Source organism: Pezoporus flaviventris, unplaced genomic scaffold (genome assembly GCF_033815535.1).
Source record: "Pezoporus flaviventris isolate CSIRO_AGI_PZ_B2104156 unplaced genomic scaffold, CSIRO_AGI_Pfla_v1 ptg000105l, whole genome shotgun sequence".
NCBI classification, from domain to species: domain Eukaryota; kingdom Metazoa; phylum Chordata; class Aves; order Psittaciformes; family Psittacidae; genus Pezoporus; species Pezoporus flaviventris.
Window position 1 is genome coordinate 1336537 of NW_026892653.1, and position 23613 is coordinate 1360149.

The following is a 23613-nucleotide window of genomic DNA, read 5'->3' on the forward strand; positions in this document are numbered from 1 at the left end:
TCTAGTTAAATTGGAGAAGGAAGATGAGCCAGGCACTGGGCTGGATCTCCAAGCAAATTAAGTACACAGCTGCATTCATAACTTAACACATGCTTTTCACAGTTGTATGAAAATAGTTAATTAGCTGCTGATACATATAGAATTAGCCAGCTTGGGGAATTGGGCAGTAAGTATATTTTATCAGTTAAATTCTGAAGTCCTTTAAAAATGCAGCAGTCCCCCAACCACCGAGCAGTAAAATTTGAGCACATGCTTATTATTCCCAAACACTGCAACTAGTCTGAATTTGTTGTAGGATATCTTGAAGCTTTCAGTGTTGCAAGTATTCACCTAAAATGATGCTTGAAAATGCCAAAGTGTTTCCATGGTATTAAAAAACATAGTTAAGCATTTCTTTCAGGATATGTTCTGTGACAGTACAAAGAGATCCATCTTTGCTTGATTAGAGCTACTTAAATTAAGAAATGATGGTTTACCTTTTGCTCAGCTGTCCCTAGCTAATGTCAAAACTCTTGCAGACTCTCCTGGCTCTATATCATAGCTCTCCTTTAGCCCAGAGCGTTATTATATATATTTCAACAGCATATCCTTGGTAAGTATATGTTTCAAGGCACAGCACCTGCTCAGTAACATGTGCTGGTGCTCAGATTTAGTAAGGCAGTGGAGCTGTTACGCAAATATGTCCAATACAGCAGCCCTTTCTGGGTAATTTATTCTGCAAAAGCTTTTTCTGGCCTTAGAAAAGAAAACAAGGCAACTTGTAAGGCAGTTCTCTTCAGTGGCAGTGGCAGGCAGCTCGGCAGCAATGTGAATGTTAGTGCTCTTGGCTTGAAGTAGTGGGTAAGAAAAGCCTTCATGCTGGTTTTTGATGCTGTAGCTTGGTTCTTGAAAGCAGCTGACTGATTCTTCTGGGGTTTACATTTTCCTTTCCAGATGGGAGTCTTCTCCAGCCTTCAGCACAGACAGTTTTCAGTTTATTTAAGCTTTTTGAATCCAGTGAAGTTGCGAAACCATTCTTTACGTTGATCGGCTTTTGTGGTTGGCTGAAGTGCTGACAGTGTCGTTCAGCAGACTCAAAACAATGTATGAATTCAATTAAATCTTAAAACCTAAGATATACAGAGTTTTTTTTGTAATATCTGTCTTTTTTTCTTTTTTTTTAGAAACATAAGAAGGTCACTTAGTTGGAAAGTTAAACAAGCCAAACAGGAAATAGCAGGAACATGAAAACTACCAGCTTGATTGGGAGTGAGTGATACAATGTCAGTGTATTACTGCTTCCTGTATGCTGCCAAAAGCAAACCGATGTCTTTGATTTTCTGTAAAAGCTGTGTAATTATTTCCTGTGGAATATTGCAGTTCATAATCTTAAGTCTTGCTTTTAAATTAAAGGAAAATTAATTTGTCACTTAAAAGTCACGTTACAAGTATGTGTTGTCTGTGATCCTGTCCTGTAAATTGAAAGAATCCTTATTTCTGACAAAGAAAATGACAGTTTTAAGAGCATTTCTTCTGCTGATGTTGTGCTAACAGAATTTTTTTCATGATGTTCACGAAGCTTTAATTTCCATTGCCTTCCTGTGTGGCAACAACCAGCCAGAAGACTTTCTTGCTAACTACTAAAACTGGTTACGAGTTTTTCCCTAGCTGTAGCTTCCTTTTTAGAAGGAAAGAAAATCTGCTGTCTGCTCTTCTACTTTCAGTCTTAAGAGATACCAGCAGAACACAGGGTGGTGGACCCCGTTACAAGGCTGAACTGGGTTTTAACAAGTTAACATACCTTAAACGTGAGTTTTGTTTTCTCCCTTTTTCTTCATAAAACCATCTCTCTTAGTAAGAGAAGATGTTCAACTTAGCACTGACTCTTAAGGAACCACAAACCCTTAGGATTAAGAGAAGTAAAAGCCAGAAAGTGGAAATGTAAGGAGCAGCAAGTGATACAACATGCTAAATAACTGCTGGCCGGTAGGTCTTGTGTCATGTGCTATGACACACTGCTTGACCAGCTTCAGGCAAGAAGCAGAGGCCCCTTTTTGTCCTCTGCTAAATTTTCCCTCCTTTGTTTTCATAAATGAAAGCTGTGATGGTAATTAGTCCTGTCTCCTGAGTTTGTGTTAGCAAAATTAGTTTCTACAGGATACTTGGTTTAAAGAATTTGCTCTGTTTGGAGTCTAGATAAATGTGGTATTTCTTTTCAAGAACATTTCAATGGTTTTTGTGTTGCAGTGGTCACAACTAAGTTTCAGAGCTATTGTACATGCACCAGTCTCATCCCTGGAACACAGTCCATAGTTTCCTGGATGAGTTGGGCTTCATGGAGGATTTTGAAGATACCTGATAAGGGAGAATAAGCAAAGATCTCACTGTGCTTTCATACCAAGGTTTTGGGATCACTTCAGTGTCCCAGTTATGCCTCTTCACACATTTTCTCAATCCATAACCACTGTATTATATAAAAATAGGTTAATATCTTAATAAATTACCCTGCTGTGTCTGGAGAGTTCTGAGAATGAGATGTCATTTCTCTTCACTAATGATGTAATGAAAGGTCATTATTACATGACAACTCAATGTAGTGAACTGTAGAGAAATCTCTTCATCCTTTCCTAGGTTTGACTTTTTCTAGGTACTAAAATAAGTCATTTTCAAAAAGAAACACATCCCTACCTGCTTTCCCTTACTTTTAAGGAAATAGTCTAAAGATGGTTCTTGATGCTCTTCAGTGGAAGCTTTTTTCCCTCTAGTATAGCTGTGGATAGACAAGCTCATAACTGAGTGATTTACACTTGTCATTTAAGTTAAATTTGTGTCATGCTTTTTAATTTTTTGATGCACTTACATTATGAGAATGTTTTGTGTTTCCTGTTTTTTCATGTTCTTTCCCTCCCCAGAAGCACAGTTTCTGTAAGTACAAACTATTTAATAGAAAAGAGCCTCTTTTGTCATTCCATTATTTGGACTCTGGCCCATCAGTGTTTTGATGCAGATTGGTATCTCTTAAAAGGACTAGTTTGTGAGTTAATGAGTCATGAAACAATCCGGGGTGTGCTTTTGCTGGTTGTTGAATTGAACAGAGTTCAAGCCGAATGTTTTCAGTGTCCTCTTAACATTGAGTGATTCAGAACCTGTTAGGTCAAAGTTTGAAGTGAGGCTCTGGGGACATGCTTCCAGTGAAATCTTCCTCTAAAGGAGTCTTGGGGACAGATCAACAGTGCAAGCTCTTTCTTGGCTTTAATGACAAAACTATTACAAGTTTATTCTTGTAATTAGTATTAAATCTCTGACTTATTACAAGGGTTTTTAGTGAATAAACATGAGGCTGACCTTATTTGACATCCTGGGATGTTATCATTAACATCAGGTTCTGAAAGTTGCTGATTAATACCAGGGTTGTGTAGATCTCGGTTCTCTCTTATCTTCTCATCTTATAGACTTTGGTCAACCATTTCCATATGTGCTTTGAAAACCTAGTGTTTGATCTGCAAGGTTTCTTTAGGCTTCCAGTATTCTGGTTAATAGATAATTTATCAGAAGTAGCAGGGTAGGAAATAAAATGTATTTAGTTGATGAGAAAACTTAGTCTTGTGTGTTTGTGGCAAGATGAGGTTCAATGTGTTTGCTAGTAAGGAGAGTGGATCTTAGTTTTTTTCCATTCTCCATTGTAGCCTAAATAAAAAGCTTCTAAAATATAAGAAACATGAAAGCAGGAGTCTTTCTGAAAACAGGCAGATAAAAAAGCCCAAACATCTTTAGCTCATTCTTAGGAGCAGTTTCTCTGCTTTAGTTCAATTCAGTTGATAGTTGTTAAACAAAAGCAATTGCCAACAGCTTTACTTTCATGTGCTTGTAGCCAAAAATAAATTTGAAATTAGAAATAAAATAAACTGTTTTTTGTTGTTTGTTTTTTTTTTCTCCCCTTCCTTTGTCTGTATGTATGGGAATGTAAATACTGGTGGGTTTGAGAGGTCAGTGGGGAGACTTTGTGGGGTTTTGTTTTCCAGTTTTGGGCAGTCATTTGGGATTACCTTCTGATGTCTAATGTACAACAGTAATTGAGTAATGCTCCTTTTGAAGTACTGCTTTTAGCAAAACAAGAGGAGTTGGCATATGAAAGCCTTGGCTTTGCATTTTTGGTTACCACTTCCCTGTAAATAAGGATATGGAAAGTATTTTATTAGTTCCCTTTTGTTAAGTAGACCTTTTCAGCAAAAATTCAATGGCTGTATTTGTGTTTGAATGCCTGTTTCCATGAAGGCAAAACTTCATGAATGAAAATTAATAAATCTTTAGAAGCGTCAATTGTGAGTATGTACTTGGCCTCCCGTATAACACAAACTAAAGGGTTTTAGTTAAGATTTTTTTTCCTGCTTTACATAAATGCTGATTTATTATTACTTTTGTGTCTGGTACCATTGTCTCGATCTATACAGGTCCAACCTAGTTCTTTACACTCAAATTTTACTACATGAATGCTGGAGAACAGTATTTCCATGCTACATGCCATAAAAGCTAAACCTACATGCAGTGTTTTAATAAAAAGGAAAATAATGAGCTAGATATGGCATCTCTTTTAGATGATGGGGTAAATTCTTCCTGGTAGTTTCAGTGTTGTTCAGTTGCTCAGCTCTTGTGACGTGCTCCTGCTCTGTGGTTTTCATCTAGTGTTGTACAGATGAAGCTCTAGACTCTAATGTGTTTTCTTTCAGTAAAGAAAATGGCTTAGAAAAAAGGTGCTGTTGTAAAGCTGTTAATGAAATCAAAGGAAACACATACTGGTATAAATTGTACTGATAGGCATAATAAAAATAGTGAAAGATGGAACAGATCTTTGATTTAATTCTAGAGTGCTTGTGCTAAGGCTGAAATATTGGATGTTATGAAAAAAGTGTAGCCTTCAATCAGCATGTGTGTGATTAACTTTTTTTTTTTTTTTTACTTTTTCAGGAGGAATAGAAAAAATATCTCGGTGTAGATTGAGACATTAATTTTCCAGTCCTTTTACTGGTTAATAGGGGCTTGATCCAGAAGCTGAAAAAAGGGAGTTACAAAAACCCCAGCCAGCAATGGGGTATTAAGGTGGCTTCCACAGATGATGTCTCTTCTGATGTTGCCTATATCCAGTGCATGTTTTACCCTGGCCTGCCAGGAGTGGCTAATCCTGAAGTGTTTGACCTTATATAGCTGCTGCCATTTTGGGAGGAGGAAGTCCAAGATTGTGCTCTTTCACCCGGGAGAGGCTGATAGGGGCTGGTATCATGAAAGCCAGAGGGTTGAATATGTGGTCATGAGGAAGAGGGGAGGAGTTGTCTGTGCCTTCATGGAAAACCTCAACTGGTTGATGACAAATGCACTAATACCAGTCAAATGGGTAAAAATCCCAGGCATGAATAAGAAAACAGAACTGAATAAAATGTCTTCAAGCCCACTAACTCTCTTACCTTGACATTTTTGGACTGGGGAGAAGCGCCTCTAACGGGTGTGATTTCTGCCTCTGTGCTGTATTTCGAATGCAAGCTTCCATACTTAATACAGTTCTATGTACAGTTGAAAACTACGTGAAGAAGGCTTCTCTTTTGCGTGTGAAAGAAAGCAGCAAATAAAGTAATATTAAAAAAAATAATAAAGAAAACAACTTGGGAAATTTGATTACAGAAAATATGTGAGTGAATGAAGATGGTTTTGTGCCGTCTGCTGCCCCTTCAAGGTAGACTTCAGCAAACAACAGAGGCTCAGCTAGTGAAAAATCTGGTTCCTACTAACTATGCATTGGTGCATAGGATGGGCAATATGCATGTGTGTGGACAGGTTGCAGTGCTCTGCCCTTTTCTGAATGGTGTTGGAAAGCACTTGTAACCCAAAGGCCTCATCATTCTTTGTATTTCTCTACCCCCTTCATATGTCATTTGTGATCTTGTCTGACACTTTCACTTCCCTGCCTTAATTCCCTAGGTAATTGTGGATAAATCTCCACAATGAAAGTCTTCTGTGCCCCTCTGCCAATGCAGCTTAGCCTAGCAGCGAGGCAGGCATGTACACTAATGTGCAGGCACTTTTCTTGGATCAGTTTACAGGGAAGTGCTGGGAGAGGGGAGCAAAAGGTATGTCTCTGAGATGTGTTGTCACTGATGTCCTGCCAATCTGCTCCATGTGGGTCCTGCCCCATGCACGCAACAAAGCCTAACATGGAGAGCGTAGCTGGACTACTTGGGGATGAGCTCCCATTGATTAGTTCCAGACTCTAAGCTCAGATGTAAGGAAGTGCAGATATGCGATCTCAGGCTATCTCCTGTATTAGAAATGGTAATTTTACTCTTTTTATCCCTTGGATTGGGAAGCTTGATTATTTTTTTTTTGTTGAATTCAGCATCCTGAAGAGACAAACAGCATTCGTGTGTCCTTCATTCCTTACAAAGGTTTTCTGGTTATGAAATCATTTATAGTGATACTGGGTGGAGTCAGCTTTTTGAGCATTTTCTCATGCTTTTGATAGTAAATGCAGTTTAAAGAAAATACATAATTTTTCACTCTATTATTAGTTAGCAAATTTAATATCCACTCACTTCTGCTTGGTAGATGGCACCTTATTCTTCCTGAATATTGTATAATTGATTGCTCTGAATAAAGTTGAGTTTCACAGTAGGTTTATGAGGCTTATTTTAATAAAACCAACTGCAACATAAATAATACAAAGAATATCTGAGAGGCCATGTAACAGAAACATACAACTGGACAAATTAAACAGGAACTCAGGTAATTTTTTAGATAGATTGTATTTTTCATGGTATTAGATAATTAGGAGAAAATTACTGGAGCACTTCCTATAATTAGTAATTATCTAGCCAGTTGTCCCTAGAAGCATATTGCTGCAGCACAATGAACTATATTTCATGCTCTAGGACAGACCTAATCTTACAAGATTAGGTTTAGAATTGCTACAAGGTGCAGAAATAACTATGCAATGGTCCACTTTGCTAATTGCAATCATTTTCCAGAGGATAAATTCACTTCAGCAGATTGTACTAACTGGGCAAGTTCAGACCAGAACTTTAGCATGAGAAGGTCATGGAACTGTCAGCACAACAAAATCCATGAGGTGATTTAAGGTCTGTTATTAACCCACATAGTAAAAAAGCAATAGCTAGATTTTGCATTGATAGGTAATCCTATTTGCCTGAATTACTGTAGGAGGATAGGTAAAGAAATGGGGTTTGAATACTGTAGAAATGCCAATGATAAGAACACGTTCAGTAAAGTGGCACTGGGTTTGCTATGAATGACAAGTGCTGAGGAACACTTACTATGTCTTTGTTAGGCTTTGACTTGCAATGCCTTTCTGGCTTGCTTTATCCCACTCCAAGAAGAGATGCTGCAGCAGTTGACGGTAGGCTTTCTGCTAGTTCTTTGCTCATCCTTCAGCTGTTTCACCAGCTGCATGGTGATACCCCTTATCAATATCCACTTCATGAGTTCTTTCTAATTATAATTTTGAAGCACATACAGTTCCAACCAATACTCAGTGTATTTTAACTGTGATCACAATTAGGGGTGGCCTGAAATCTCTTAAGTGTACCAAGATAGATTTTCCTTAAAATAGCAAGAAAACCTCTGTACCATGTGCATGGTAAAATGTTAATGCCACTCATACTGTCTAGATAGCTCCTCAATACCTGGCATGCATATTGTATTCCTGTGGTGCTCAGCACACAACATGCCAGCTCAGTAGTACTATAAAATCATTTAGGAAGCAGGTGAGGAACCCACTGAAAATTTGAAGATGAGCAAATCTCTACAAAAAGCATAATATGCAGGAGGAAGTAGAGAATAATGAACTGACATTATTCGTGAGCTCATGGATTTATGTTACTGTAATTGGGAATTACATGGAGAAGGAGCGGTTGAGAGGATCATAAAAGGAATGTTAATTCTGTATTTTAAAGACAGGCATCAACATCTGTAGATCTATTTAAAACTTGCCTGTTCCAAAAATTTCAAGTGCAAATAAATGAGACTGGAAGAGGAGGTCTTTAAAAGAGACAAGAACTGGGCTGGAATAGTTTTAAATGAACAGGACACACAAGGAGTTTTTAAATGGCCACAATAAAGACTTCAGGTCGTGATTGTTTCGAGATAGAGGAAAATCAAGCTCGCTGTGGGGAGCAGGGAGACGTGAGGCTGATGACACAGTTTGCCTGTTGTAATGCGGTCTCTATGGCTTTTTGCATTGCAGCTCTTCTGACATGCAGTTATGTTATGAGGAAGTTACATGTGATAAACATGGGTTTGAGTCTTACAGGTAATATAGTGTATAAATAGCCTTGAGAATAGGTAAACGTGTTGTAAATGGTGATTCACCAGAAACAAAATGGTAGATCTCTGGGTTTTGTGAGAAGCACTAAGTGAGACACTGTATACACAGCATGCATCCCTTCAGGCACCTCACTTGGAGGTAAAATTCCGGTGTCTTTGTTTTAGTATAATTGCTTTTGAATAGTTAAGCTGATGTACGTTAGGTTTTTGTAAGAAAAATTCCCTGTGTCGGTATCCCCATGTGTGCAGTCAAAAGAGAGGAGAAATTTGCAAGACAAATAGAAAGTCAGTGAAATAATTTTCATAAAGTTTAGCATGGTGGAATTTCTATCTGTGGTGCAGGGAAATGAGAGGCTCCAGGAATTCAGTGTATCAAATATCTAATGCTTAAGACTGTGTCTTTGACGGCTGTGTACCACATGTAGAGATGGAAGCAGTGACCTGTGCTGTTACTCAACCCTTTCCACAGTAAGATCCTGTTTTTACTTACAACTTACTCCAATTGCAGTAATTGAGGCTGAAATTTTCCATGAAACTGCGGTCGAGGAGTTGTCATGATGTCAGCGCAGCAACAAACCCACACTAAACTGCCTGCAAAATCAGCCTCTGAAAACATGGAGGCTTTTTTTGTCTTCATTTTCTGTGCACCAGATTTCCCTCAGAGGGATGGTGTTTGCTACTTGATGTTATTAGGATAAGTCCATGCAGTTTGTGTAGCACACTTAACTATATAGACGAATGGTATGATAAGGCCATGAGGAACTTTGCATTCGGTGTGTTGTTGGGTATTAGTTAAGGCTGGAGTTGAAAGCATCATACAGCAGTGGTATCAACCTCCCTACCTGAGCTGGGCACCCAAAGCACTGCTACAAGTATGAGGTGCTCTCAAAGCAAGTCCTGGCAGTATCAGAGAGTCATCACTTTTGCATGCGTTTCTGAATATCTGCTTCATTCTTCTTATCTCTTTGTTTTTTCATAGTGAGTGTTGAAAAAGTGGAATTAAAGGGACTGGCACACAAGAAGAATGAAAGAAATGTTGAATATTCCTTTGAGGTAAGGTTGGTTTTCTACTATGAAAGAAAGGAGAATAATCATACTTAAGGAGAAGTTAAAGAAATTCTCAAACCTCAGTGCTAGATCCCAGAAGTTGCTCTAGTGGAGCTTCTTTGAGACAAATGGTAGTCTTATTTTTTAATCAGTGATTTGGAAGTAGTCATAAATGGCTGATTATGAATATATGTGGGTGATGCAGAGATTGTCTGGTAAGTGGGACACAGGCAAAATAGATACATTCACTCTAATGCAGCAAGTTATGGCTAAGTATATATTTAGGGGGAAATATCATGCCATGCTTACAGAACAGTTACCCTTGGGCTGAATGCAGACGCTAGAAAGAATTTAAGTTTTAATCTGGACAGATGAGAGTTTAGACTCTGTGGGCACTGCTGCACATACTGGAAAAGAGGTAGGACGGTCATTTATCTTTGCATTCAGCACTGAGGGAAGTGTGAGACTGTGGTGTGACCTTCAGGCATTACTGATTATAAAAGGAGTGATGAGAAGGACAGAAAATAGCCCTGGAAGTTATTCAAAGCTTGAGGAAAATGCTGTGTAGTGAGAGACTTAAAGAACTTGACTGAAAGATGATTTTCGGTATCCTATAAAAGTGTTTTCAAAGGGAAGAAAATGTTGCACTGTAAAGGCAGTGTTAATCTAGGAGAAAAAGGCATAACAGGAACTGAGGTCTGAAAATTGAAGCCAGACTAATTCAAACTGGAAGTGAGAATAGTTTCTTTGGAATGAGGGTGGTTAGCCACAGGCTGCTGGGAGAAGTGGCTTCCCCTCCTATTCACGCAGCTTTTGGAGGTCTGGTCATTGCTCACAGTTTCTGTGGAGGGATGACTTCATTGTGTGAAGCCTCGTGTTAATAGCAGAGACTGGATTCTGGGTGCTGGCGAGCAAGAATGGCAAACTGCTTTTCTTCCATCTAGTTGGAGTGATGTATTCCAAAATTCAGACTTGCAAAGCCCAGAAAATGTCTTTGGTTTGCTTAATGAGGCGGCAGAGCCAAACAGTTGGTGAGAAAAGGAGAACTCGAAAGAAAACAGCAGAATTTCAATTCTCTGCAGTTTTATCAAAAAGGAAAAGTTACTCTTTAAAACTACCACCCAAGATCAGTTCAGCATCTGCCTGTGATGTTGACAGCATTAACCTCTGCGTGACTTGATATTGTTCTGCGTTTTCCAAATCCCATGATTGTTCCAAACATCAGTATTAGAAAGGAGTTTTTCAAGGGATTTTAAAAATCACTATGAAACATGCAGTTACATATTAGTGTTTTGTGAAACATCTTTTTCTGTTATGAATTTTTCTGTGAATACCAGAAATTACTTTCACCAGTATTTCACTTGACAGCTTATAGCTGAAGGAATAGTATGTAATTTAGTTGAGCTAATAAATTGCTGTTTGCTCGGTTAGAAACCCAGCTATTAAATGTTTTGTTTAGCAGCTTGGGAATAGAAGGTCAATAGAGTAGTTTAGTGTTTTCAGCATCGCTTTGTAATGTTATTGTTCTCTGCGTTTATGATTCATATTTTTGTTTTATAAGTATTGAAAATTATAACCAGTTGGCGAAATGGAAGTCATAACAAATACTGGGTTATTACAAAACTAGAAAGAAAGAGAAAGTTCTAGATTTTTCTGAAACTTCTCATGAATTCTAAAAAAAGTATTCATTTATCATGAACATTAAGAAGAACCCAACAAAAAACCCCCACAGGCTTTGTAATAACAGAAACTGCTTAAGTTCTCATCTTTTCTTTTCTTTTTCCTTATTTTTTTTTGTGTAATAGCTCTTCAGAGAGGAAATTCCTCCATTATGTAATGTATTTTGAAATACTCTCCTCTCACCAGTCTTTTTGGCAGCATTCTGGTGGCTGGAAAAACTTTGTGCATGTTTTCAGTTGTCATTGAAACTAGTGTCATGTGAGAAGATGGTCGCCTGGTTCTTAACACGTAAATCCAGCTTCCTCCCCTATAGAACTGATGAAGATCCATATGCTTCCCAGACGCCGTGAGCAGATACCTGAAGTCTGAAGGCATTTATCGTTGGCTGGTCTCATGCTGATGTCCTTTGTGCCAAGAAATCCTGGCTTTGGCTCAGTTAAACTAATCATCTACCGCGCAATAAAAGCCTCTGTATCTAAGAATGTAATGACTTTAATGCATACGGGAAGAGATACTGAACCCTTTCCTTCTTCTAGGGCATATACAAGATGGTGTCTAAAGAGTGTAGCTAGAGCAGGAGCTGCAGGTTTCCTTTCTAAGGCTTTGCCTTTCTTTGCAGTGTGGTGATTTGCTGCCATCTTCAACTTTGCATGGCATATGGAGTTGATTAATTATAAATAGGCACTGTTGTGCTGTGGCGAGTTGTTCATATTGAACATCAGATTCTACAAACCAGCTGTTTTCTTTAACAGTAATGAGAGAAAAAAATTTCCATTACTTAGTAGTCTGTTGCTTAATACTGGACGTCTGCAGCTTGCAATGGCTGTGTAAACTATGAAGTGCTTTTTTAAGCATTCAGAATAGCTGTTAAGTATAATAACAGCAAGAACCAGGCAGCGAGGGAGGACTGAGTAATAGTTACTTGTGCACAAGAGAGAGATTTTCCTTATTGCTCTCACACATTACAAACTCTCTTGAAATCGGGGGGTGACATTTGATGACCATAATTGATCTTTTGGAACCAAACTTAAGTCCCTGACCATTAGTTACTAAACTGAATACTTTTCACTTCCTAAGGTCCTGTGGTCTGATTCTTCAGTGACGTTGGTAACCAAATCTTCCTCTGAAGTGACTGATTTTATCTCAAAGGTAAAGGCGATATCAAAAACACTTTGAGCACAGGAAGATGTTTTATCCCTCTGTGTAGCTTTGTCAAATGACATTTTTCAGATATGCTGAGATAGTACAGATTGAATTTCATAAAATGTTTGACTTACAAATTGCTGTGCATTGAAACTCCTATGAGTAACAAGTCTTCTTTTCACTCATTATTTGTAATATCCTCCACATTTAGCTGTCTCAGCTGTATCCAGAAGAAAACTTGGAGAAATTCATTCCTTGCCTAGCTGGTCCAGATTCATTTTACCTAGAACGGAACCACATGGACCTGGAATCGGACCTTAGGTATGCTGAGATTTCTGTTGTTGTGGGTTTTTTTCCTTAACACTGGCTTTTTTCACCAACTGGAAGAAAAAAAACCCAGGAAATAGAAATAATACGTTCCTATTCCAAATTACTTTTAAGAAATTAGAGGCTCATCCTGAGCGTTATTTCTTGATGTTCTACTAATTCCAGCATGGAAGAATTTTCTAGGAATTTTTTCTTCGGAAATACAGATGGTAATAATATTCAGTATTAAGCTTCTTGGAGAATTGACATTTCCTAATTCCTTATTCAAAACAAATAGAGGATCATGGGCTTTGCAGAAGCTTGGTTTGGGCTCAGAAAATAGCCAGGAAACTCAGGAAAAATACAGCTGCCTCAATAGTCATCCTTCCGTATTGAGGGATGGGTTGAGGGCATTTTCTTTTTTACCCTTACCCCTTTAGAGGGTTTTTGTGTTGTCTCAGTTGTTCTAGGTTGTCATGGTATTTATTTTAATTTTTAAAAGGTAGGTATGTGTATATATATATATATATATATATGTATGTATATATAATAGCCATTAAATTTGTGGAAGCCATTAGCAGCCAAGACGTTTTTAAAGTACCTCCTCACGTTATCACAAATCACCTGGCCATTATCTAATCTAAACTACAATCTGTGGCAGGTCACATCAGATCTCTCTTTCTGGATACCACAATAGTTTTGCTAGGAGAATTCGAAGGACTTAAATTATTGTCAGCTACTACTGTCTTTATCTGTGCAAAGTATTGAATGGCATTTTAAAATACTAATTAACTTCTGTTAGAGCTTCTGCTAAGCACCTATTTTCCCTAAATCCAGACTGGCAGAGCCACCCTGGATATTGGTTTTCCACAGTCAGAGCCAGCAGGTACATGCCTAGATTATTTTTAATGGCAAACAGCATTAACGTTTCAGATAGTCCCTTCTGTGCTTTAAGGATCACAGGCTATTGACAGGACTTAGGGAGGGTAAGGAAGAATGCATGCTGCTGCTGTTCAGCCTGCAACAGTCTGCAAATCTAGGTTAATGGAGCAGCAGTCTGTGTTCCCAGAGCAGTGGTTGCATCTCTGGAGCAGAGAAAGAAGCTGTTCTGTTAAATGCTGCATGGGTGTAATGTTCAGAATTTTAACTGTGATTTTTCAAGGTAGAAAGCATATTTGTGTGCATGTGTGCAGTTGAGTTATTTTTTACTCAAAAGACACTTAAAATGGTAAAGATACGGTCAAAATGGTCTCTTTAAAACCATTTTCTGTATGGTTTTGACATCTGTAGATCTGGCACCAGTTTTTGCATGACCATGAGAAGTTTATACATGTTGATGGAACACACTTTTTATGCATTACAGAGTTTTAGGAGATTTTCCCTCAAAAGAGGCACGGCAATCCCAAAGCAAACGTGACATAAGTTTTACAGCCTTTTTCCTTACACTGCCAGACTCTGCATCTGCTGTTTACCTCCAAGAGGAGAGAATGAAATAACAGATACATCTATATTTTGTGGTCTTCAGATTCGTGAATTTGAAGGGAAATTTTCAAGTTTATATTTGAACATTTTCTGCTTTACACACATTCAGTGTTCCTAAATTAAGCATCTTTACCGAAACACTCAGGAGAGTGAAAGCAACACAATGATAACGTGTTTAAGTAGTATTCAGTGTAAGAACATCCATACTTTGATTCAGTATTGCGTGGTGTTATTAATTTGAAAGGTCTTCTATGTTCCAGTTTTAAAATTTCCAATTCAGTTTCAAAACGTTATTTACAGTCTGTAATTTTGACTTTATAGGCAGCTCCAAATCAAACATAACAATGGGGGGGGGGGGGTGTTTGCTTTTGATGAACATGCAGGTATTTGGCACCATTACCTTCCCATGTGGTGAAAAATGACCACGTTAGAAAGTTCTTCAGCGCTTCATCTCCTTCACAGCAACTTCAGAGCTCGAGTAAGTTTAAATAAAGCTTAAAACCGAAATTTTTTGTACAGATGCGAATTTCATAAACAGACACCACTTGTAACTTCTGTTCCCTGTTTCTAGATCCTGGCAATCCCTCCCTTTATAAAGTAGGAACCACGCTGGGAACATCTGGAAGGTGAAACATTTATTATGTTTACGTTTGTTCTGGTTAGTTGCAAAACCCCATCGTATCAGGAACTATCTGTCCTTGGAAGTTATGAAATCAGCAGTGGCTGTCTTGCCCTAGGAAATTTGTATGTTCAGGGAAGAATTTGAGGAAACCTCTTGACCAGCGTTACATGGGAGATAAGATCAGAGGATTGCTGTGATCCTGCTGGCTGGCAGTAAAACCTGCTCTGAGCAGCCTTTCTCTAAAGGTTTACAGCTGTAGCTGCTAGTTGGCATCAACACTTCAATGCTGAGCTGTGGTGATGGATGATTCCTTTGTGATCCACTGCTTACTGCAGAAGTGGTAATGGTCTCAATTACATACTTAGAAGGAATTGTTTTGAAACTGAATCGTAGGTGTGTCATCCCTAGTGCAGGTCTTTGTGGTCAGAGGGAGACTAGAGCATCTCTGAAAGGGTTCTTTTCTCTCTACAGCATGTTTGAATGTTTCCTTGTACAGCAGGGGTTTTCATTTCAGAGAGAAGAGGAGACCTCTTCCAGGGGAGGGAGAAATCAGCCTTGGGAGGAAAGAAATTGTCTTGCCTTTTGTTAGGATTTAACAAACTTAGAACTCATTCTCTGAAGAGGCAACTTTCATTTTCTTCTACAAAAACAGGATCTTCCAAGGATCCAGTATTGGGGGTTATTTTGCCACTTACACATGTAAAAATTTCCACAGGATTATATTTGGGCTTCTTTTTAATAATGCCAAGAATTACGGTAAACTATGGTCATTCTCTCTAAATTTCTTTTAAATCACAGAGGTAGTAGACTGTATGTTGGCTGTGATTATAGAAAGAAACCTCTGCTTAACTTAAAGATAACACTATTTGCCCTAAGCTGCACTGTTCTTATTGTGGTATTGAACAGCAGAGATACAAATCTCCAAGTTGGATCCAACAGTTCAGAATTTACTAGAAATCCTGGAAGTGGTAGATTTGTATGGCCATCGTAGCTTGAGCTATGGGTGAGACAGATTCAATGTGCTAAACTGAACTGTATTACTCCTTTGCAGACCTATATGTGGAGTGGCTGGCATTCAGTCTTCTCAGAATCACGTTCAACACTCAGCTGCTGCTCCTGTTGCACTACCCCACTGTTCCCATGCAGGAGGTACTGGCTCATCGCTGGCCTATCGCACCCAGATGGACGCCTCTTCTTCACCCATGTTAATGTCTTCCAGTCCACAGACTCCTCAGACACAGGAGCAAAATGGGATCTTAGACTGGCTCAGGAAACTGCGGTTGCACAAATACTATCCTGTCTTCAAACAGCTCACGATGGAGAAGGTAGGGCAGTGGATTAAGAGAAGGGAGGTAGCTTTTAAATCATACTCGTGTTCTCTAGTGCAGAGAGAGGGGCTGCAAACATCTGCATTGAGAATTGCAGAAGTTACTGGCAAATGTTGTGAATGTTTTGCTCTCTTGAAGCAGTAATATTTTGATGAGAACCTTTCTGTTTGGCTCTGTGTTGTGTCCGGGCCTGAGCTGTTCCACAGCTGCCTCCTGCTTCAGCATGCTTCACTGAATGCTTGAAGATCCATCTTGCATGCAGCCTCAGGAGCTCTGCTTTGGCTCCTTGTTCATCCCTTCGATGTGGAGCACATAACTAAAAATTGTAGGGGCTTTTCTTCTTATTATTTCTGCTTCTTGGTGGATTTTTGTCCAAAAACTATTTGTTATCCTGATTTTAGAGAATAGACTCAGAGACTTCTGAAATGAACATCAGTGTGCGTGTACCTGTAAGGGAACGTGAGGTTTTTGTTTTATGCTGAAATTCTTGTGGGAAAGCAATCACTTGTATATTTGCACAATAGGAGTCACAAATTACACTTCTGTGTGCTGGGTTTTGTCTAAATGGAATACGTTTGCAGCATTTACCCAGCTCCCATCTATAAAATTCCCGTAATCTTTCTGTTTTTTAGCCTTGAACGCCCTCCAGTGGAGCAAGTGCTTAGGTCCAGGTCTAGATTGGAGTGGCTTTATGCTGGCTGTAGAATGTTGGATTTAATCCTAATCTGTTACCAGAGTCTTCTGATTCGATTTTCTTCATTATGTGAGGGAAATCTATAGTGTTTTGTTCTCTAATAAAGTAGCAAAACCGTGCATATTCTAGTGTGTTTTAAATAAGCATGTGCTATTATGCATACTTTGCTGGCTTTGATTTTCATTACATTATAAATGTATATATTACAATTTCATATTCTATGTCTATATTTTGTTATAAGATTTAATTTTGGAGTATATTTTCTAATTAAACTGATGAGTTGACTGCGTATTGATTTCTGTGTTAAACGACACAACTAGGAAGACTAGAGGTTTTTTTTTCCAGAGAATCAGATCCTTAAACCCATTTATAACACAAAATTCTATTTTAATATGTACACAAATTTCCCCGTGTTTATTGTGAGTAGTTAGTATAAGCACACACCTAATTAAATTTAATCTACAGATGTTCTTCCTTTTGCGCTGGTTTCCCACATTTTCTGTCTACACAGATTCTATAACCAAAAACTAGAGCAGAGAGTTTCTTTGAATTAGCGTGTTAAAAAATGGCTTTAAAGTTGCCTTCCAGAGTTGATCTTGATTAACAATGTAAATAAGAACATTCCAGGCTGTAAAACTAAGCACGCATTGTTTTTCTTTACAAGTTTCTGAGTCTTACTGAGGAAGATCTGAATAAGTTTGAATCCCTCACCATGGGAGCAAAGAAGAAGCTCAAGACCCAGCTAGAGTTGGAGAAGTAAGTGTGTGTGTGGGGAAACTGTCTTTTTAAGGCCATATTTAACGCAAGTTTTATGACGGCCTTTGCTTTCTAGAGCATATACCTGCCAGGATTCCCAGCTGTCAATGTGGGTAATGCTTATCTCCCATCCTCTGAAGATGTGTTGGTTACTGTGAAAAGCTCTTAGCAGATAATATCTATTACTTACTGGTTCACTGTCGCCTGTTCATGGTTGTGGTAGGCATAACCGAATGGAAAGAGTTTGTGAACTCTGTTTTAAAAGGATACAACAACAAAGTCATATAATAAATACCTGTTGTCACCTCCTCTCATGAAGGTCGCACCTTCATGATCTCAGTATTGCCAGACATAATATTTCCAGTGCTCTGTGCAGTATTAATAGCCCTTTGGGGAAACTGATGTAACAGACTGTCTTTTTCTTGCATCTCCTCTTAGAGGGAAATGTTTATTCTGAAGCTTCCGCAGTGACTTTAAAAGTAATTAAAAATCCAAATCCAGGCCCATTTATCAAAGCTCCTTGACAGCACTTTTCATCAGTCTTAGTTTTTTCCAGATTGTGTTTACAAAATGAAAACTTGGAGCTGCATTTGTCTTCTCTTTGGTTTTGGTGTGCATGGCTATGCTTGGGATGTGCTTATATCATGTGTGGTAGGATTTAGTCACTGTTGGGTGATATTTTACCCTGTACAAATAAGAGCATTAGTTTTGTAACCAGACATTGCACAGTCCAAATGTAACTGCTGGCAAGAAGCTGTGGTCACAATTGATGCGATTTCCAAACGTTTGCAGTTGACATTAGCATAGCATTTAGTGGATTATTTAGTGGGCTCTGTCTGCTTCGGTTTCATTCAGAAATTGATTTATCTGTCATTGTGCATTAGCCATTTTCTGTTTCCTCATATGTTTCTCCATCACCCCATAGAGAAAAGTCGGAGAAACGGTGCCTAAACCCCTCAACACCTTCTTCAGTTACCAGCAGTGGTGTGGCAAGGGTTCCCCCTACTACACATGTAGGGCCAATCCAGAGTATTCGTGGCAACCATGCTGCAGGTAAGAAAGAGGAGCAAAGGACACTGCTCTGCTCTGGGGGCTGAATGTGACCTTGCACGAGAGCAAGCTCATTCTTACAGTGCTTTTTCTACAACCCATCATAAGCTTTATCTTCCAAAATGTCATTGGCTTAATGGGGAGCAATCAAAAAGTCTCATTCCTTATTGTGAGGGTGCTGAGGCGCTGGCACAGGGTGCCTGGAGAAGCTGTGGCTGCTCCATCCCTGGCAGTGTTCAAGGCCAGGTTGGACACAGGGGCTTGGAGCAAGCTGCTCTAGTGGAAGGGGTCCCTGCCCGTGGCAGGGGTTGGAACTAGAGGAGCTTTAAGGTCCCTTCCAACACAAACCACTCTGGGATTCTATGATTCCCGTGTATGTGTAGTGCAGTAAAAAGTGGTTTCCTGCTTGCGGGTTCCATGTGAATGGCTGGCTGCACTGGTCAGCAATTGTTACAGCTCCAGGCTCCTGCTCCTTAGCTGATGTGTGTCTGTAAACCTTGAGCATCACTGTATGTTAGATGGTGTCATGAAACAGCTGTAATTAAGTCCCGCCACGTAGGTGTCACCGCTCGCATCTGCACTACCTGATGGCTTGTACACCCTTTATTTGCAGAGCTGCGAGTGGATGTGGATCAGCCAGCTCACCCATTGCCCCGTGAGGGCAGCTCATCTGAGTATTCCAGCTCTTCTTCCAGCCCCATGGGGATCCAGACAAGGGAAGAGAGCTCGGACAGCGCCGAGGAGAATGACAGACGTAAGCAGAACCAAGCAGAGAGGGTGCCTGTGTTGCCCAGCTTTGTCTCGTGAAGCTGTTGTACTTACGGATGTTTCTGTCCCTAGGTTTGGAGATTCACTTAGATGGTTCTGAAAAGGAGAAGCCAGTGATGTTACTGAATCATTTCGCTTCCAGCTCTGCCAGACCCACGGCTCAAGTCTTGCCAGTGCAAAATGACGCAGGCTCCAGTCCGTCCAGCCACCACGCTCTGCCCATGCAAATGATGTCAGCGGCCTCTACTCACATCACCCCCATTCGGATGCTAAACTCAGTCCATAAATCAGAGCGTGGCAATGCAGACATGAAGCTCCTTTCATCGTCTATGCATTCTCTTTTGTCTTTAGAAGAGAGAAATAAAGTTTCTCCTGGATCTAGGGGCAGCATTAAAATGGAAAAGAGCTTTGGAAATACAGTCGTGGATGTAATGTCTGCATCTTCTCCCCACCAGCCCTTGCAAGTGCTGTCAGGTGCTGCTGAGAACAGCTCACCCACTTCTACTATTAACTTTGGTCCTCGAACCAAAGTTGTACATGCTTCAACTCTGGACAGAGTGATAAAAACAGCTCAGCAGCCAGGATTAATAGTAGAAACGAGTACTGCTGCCACTGTAACATCCAGCACGGTCTTCCACGTGGCTCGTCCACCCATCAAACTCCTGGTGTCTTCGTCTCTTCCTACTGATTCTGCCATTGCCGGACAGACTTCCTGCTCCAGTAATATGCAAATAACGGTGTCCCCTGCAATAATAAATCCCCGGACTGCTCTGTACACAGCCAACACCAAAGTTGCCTTTTCTGCAATGAGCAGCGTGCCAGTGGCGCCAATGCAAGGCAGTTTCTGTGCAAACACCAACGCAGCCTCCTCCAGCAGCCACCCATCCACATCCTACGCGACCATGGCCAACCTGCCCAGCTGCCCCGCACCCAGCTCCAGCCCCACGCTCTCCTCTGTTGCCGACAACAACTTCTACAGCAGCAGCAGCAGCAGCAGTAGCAGCAGCAGCAGCAGCAGCAGCGGATCCGCAGGGAGCATCCCGGTACCAAACCAGAACCACCACCACCATCACCACCAGCAGCAGCAGCCGCAGCCGCCCGGGTGCATGGTGTGCAGCTCCTGCGGGTGCAGTGGGAACTGCGGCACCGGCGGTATGACCGTCAGCTACGCCAACTATTTCCAGCACCCATTTTCAGGCCCGTCGATGTTTACTTTCCCGTTTCTGCCCTTCAACCCTTTGTGTGGTAACGGCTACATCAACACGCAGCAGTACAACAGCAGCACGACCTTCCCCGTGGTCCACACCGCTTACAACAGCGGCATAGCACCGGACTCCGTGATGGCTGGGCAATCGACGTTTGCGGTACCACCAATGCAGAACTTTATGGCAGGGACAGCAGGGGTGTACCAGGCACAGGGGATGATGGGAAACGGCAATGGTTCGAGTCACAAAAAAAACGGGAATCTCTCCTGTTACAACTGCGGGGCCAGTGGTCACAGAGCTCAGGACTGCAAACAGCCTCCGATGGATTTCAATCGACAAGGTAAAAGCAGGAGGAGGGACTGATGCAGAGTGCTGTGCCTAGCCAAGGGGAATGGCTGCATTCCCTGAGGGCTGGAGGGAGGCTGATGGCAGTGCCCTGTCCTTAACTTCTGACTTGCTTAAAGAGATCTTGTTCTTGGAAGCTGGTGGGGTTTTAGCTGTATTTGCAAGTTCTTTTGTGCAGGCCCAATGCAAGTACATAGGGCCCATAGGGTCTGCTGCTTTACACCTTGTCATCCAGGTCATCTTTGGTTCTAATGGGCAACTTCCCCTGGATGTTTACAAACCGAACAGCTCTGTTCCCCCTTTCCCTTCCTGAAATAGTAACCCAAATGGTGAGTTACTGTTCAGATGCTTCTGAAGGTCCCGTGTTTGCTGCTGTAATTATTTTGTAGGGCATGTTGCTTACACAGTTACAGACCTGGCTTCCCCAGGAGAGAGCTGAAATCCTTAATGCCAGGTGGGAAACAACTAAGAGAGAACGTTACATTTACTAAGAGCACTTTCTAGTCCCGTTTTTCTCTTGCATCTGGATTGACACACTGTGTTGGGATAATTTGCATGTGGTGTAGGCTTCAAAAATGAAACGTGAACTTTGGACTGGAGGGAACCGCACTGAGGGGTTCATTTTACACAGTGTGTTGTCCGTAGTGGGTGTCTCTAATTGGTTTTATATGGTGCAGCCAAGTATTTGAACACTGTATATTAACAAGTGACTTGGTTTTGAGGCAGAACTTGACAGCACTGCTAAAACGTATGTTAACTAGCGCTGTTTCTGTATATAACATACTGATTGTGGCCAGTGGGGAAGAAGCAACACTGCCTCATCAGTCCTAATTCAGAGAACTTCAGAAACACAGCCCAGTGCCTTTCTAAGATGAATTTCATTTCATTAACTAAATTTCCATTCACATCACCCCAAATGAATTTTTGCCAGCCCTAAAAGTGCATCTAAGCGAGTGACTTGACTTCGACTACATAAAACCAAGCTTGGATGTTCACCTCCATCGACTGCAGACACACGTTTGTCAGCCTCTCCTGCAGCTTCAGCACCTTAGCGTGGTGCTGTAATTACACATGTAACACTGTGTCATGTGCCCAGTAAGAAGCAGTTTGGTTTAGCAAGTGCAGAGATGTAATGGACATGAGGGAGTTGATGTTGTCTAATTCTTCTGTTTCCCCTTCTCCAGGTACGTTTAGGCTGAAGTACGCCCCTCCCTCTGAAAGTCTTGACTCCACAGACTGATATTTTATCATCTGGCAAGAAAATACTGTAAGCCATGGAGATACAAGGAGATTGAACTACAAATTGAGACGTCCAGTTGCTGTTAAGCTTAATGTATTTTTTAATCCAAAGGTGCTTTACTTTATTAGACTAGGTAGAAAATCTAGCTTAGGGGTGCATCGAACCCATTTTTGATTGCCAAATTCAAGCTTGGATCTTGTTGCTGGAACTTCTGACTCCCCATGTCATGGGATCGATGGATGGTGGAGCTGCCCTGATGCGAGTACAACATCCAAGGTACTTTCTTTTTGCTTGAGCCACGTTGCCATACGTGGACTTCCAAAGGGGGGAAGCATCGAGCTCCAGGGCAGCTTCATTCTGAGGTGGAAGCTGGAGGCTGGAGGTGGGAGCAGCCGTTTGGAAGGACTTTGGCACCCCTGGGCTGGGTAAAATGTCTACTTTTTTTCAAAAGTGATCAGGCACTAATCTCTGGGATTATTGAGGATTGCACTACAGAAGAATGTAAAACCCTTCGAGCTTTCTGCACTTCCAGCAGTGTCACTGAGACCAGCGCAAGAGGCAAAGAAGTTCCAGCTGTTAACAGCTGGCACCAGCAGGCGATACGTGACTTAACCACACAATAAAAGTCTGAAGTAAGTGTCTCCTTTTTCCCTACCAAAAGAACACAAACACGGCGGTTTCGGTTCCTTCTGGAAACAAACTTGTGCTTCACTGTCTCACTTATTGCTAGGTAGTGCTGGGTTCCCAGCGGTGGAATAGACTTTAGTTTCCAAGGGTCCAAGTCCCAGAGACTCCAGAGTCAAAAAGGCTTCAAGGATATATTCCTGTAATACACAAAACCTTTAAGTCCTGTTACTGTATATAGGTCTCTTTCACAGAAACTTTATTATTCTGCTTTTGTAAATGAGTTTTAAACCATCCTAAAAGAAAAATGCAAAAAAAAAAAAAGAAAAAGAACTCTGTCAGCAGAGTTTGTAAGCTTTTGCTTTACTTCATATAAAAAAATACCCCTTTGACTCCTACCCAGAGGCTTTTGCTACAGGATTCAGAAGTGGTAGAAGTCAAACATGTAAAAGGTAGTAAACTTCATTATTATCAAGACTCTGGCGGGTTTCTCGTCAGCCTCCTTCGTTGCAATAGATTGTAGATGACTAGCTTTGGTATTAACTACTTAGAGTACATCATTTGTGGGTGACAAATCTAAATTAGGACTCGAGAGGAAGCCAAACAAATCCTGAACTGCTCATTTGAAAGTTTGGTCCTGCCTGCTTGAAAGAAGATACTGATCCTCATGGCTCACCAGGGAATCTGACAGCATTAGGTGGGTCTTCTGTATCGCAGAGCTATTTCCTTACTGTAATTGGGAAGACATCTTGAAAGTCCAAAGCCTTGTTTACACTTGGAGGTATTTCTTACACCAACTTAAACCACACCAGGATGAAGGGTACATGTAGTGGTGCAGCCAGTTTTGCTTGGAAGCGAGGGAAGTTGTGTTGGAGGTGAAATGTCCATATGAGGGGGTGATGCAGGAGCTTGACAGCTGAGACCTTTCTGGACCATAGCAAAGGAATGTTCTGGGCCATCCTTCAGCCCTGTGTGCTCAGGGGGCAGTTGTCAGCCTCGTCAGAGCAGGATAAAGG

General features: G+C 40.7%; 1 protein-coding gene across 1 annotated transcript in view; it reads left to right on the plus strand.

Moving 5' to 3' along the window:
- The window catches only part of ZCCHC14 (zinc finger CCHC-type containing 14), a 51102-nt gene extending 28030 nt beyond the window's left edge, over positions 1-23072 (plus strand). Inside the window, exons 3-13 of the mRNA XM_061477353.1 lie at positions 9287-9360; positions 12112-12183; positions 12389-12498; positions 14349-14443; positions 14537-14591; positions 15639-15912; positions 17274-17365; positions 18291-18418; positions 19029-19169; positions 19256-20728; positions 21918-23072. Coding sequence (XP_061333337.1) covers positions 9287-9360; positions 12112-12183; positions 12389-12498; positions 14349-14443; positions 14537-14591; positions 15639-15912; positions 17274-17365; positions 18291-18418; positions 19029-19169; positions 19256-20728; positions 21918-21973 — 2570 coding nt within the window. The 3' untranslated portion in view covers positions 21974-23072. The remainder of the gene's footprint in view (positions 1-9286; positions 9361-12111; positions 12184-12388; positions 12499-14348; positions 14444-14536; positions 14592-15638; positions 15913-17273; positions 17366-18290; positions 18419-19028; positions 19170-19255; positions 20729-21917) is intronic.
- The last annotated feature ends 541 nt before the right edge of the window (positions 23073-23613 follow it).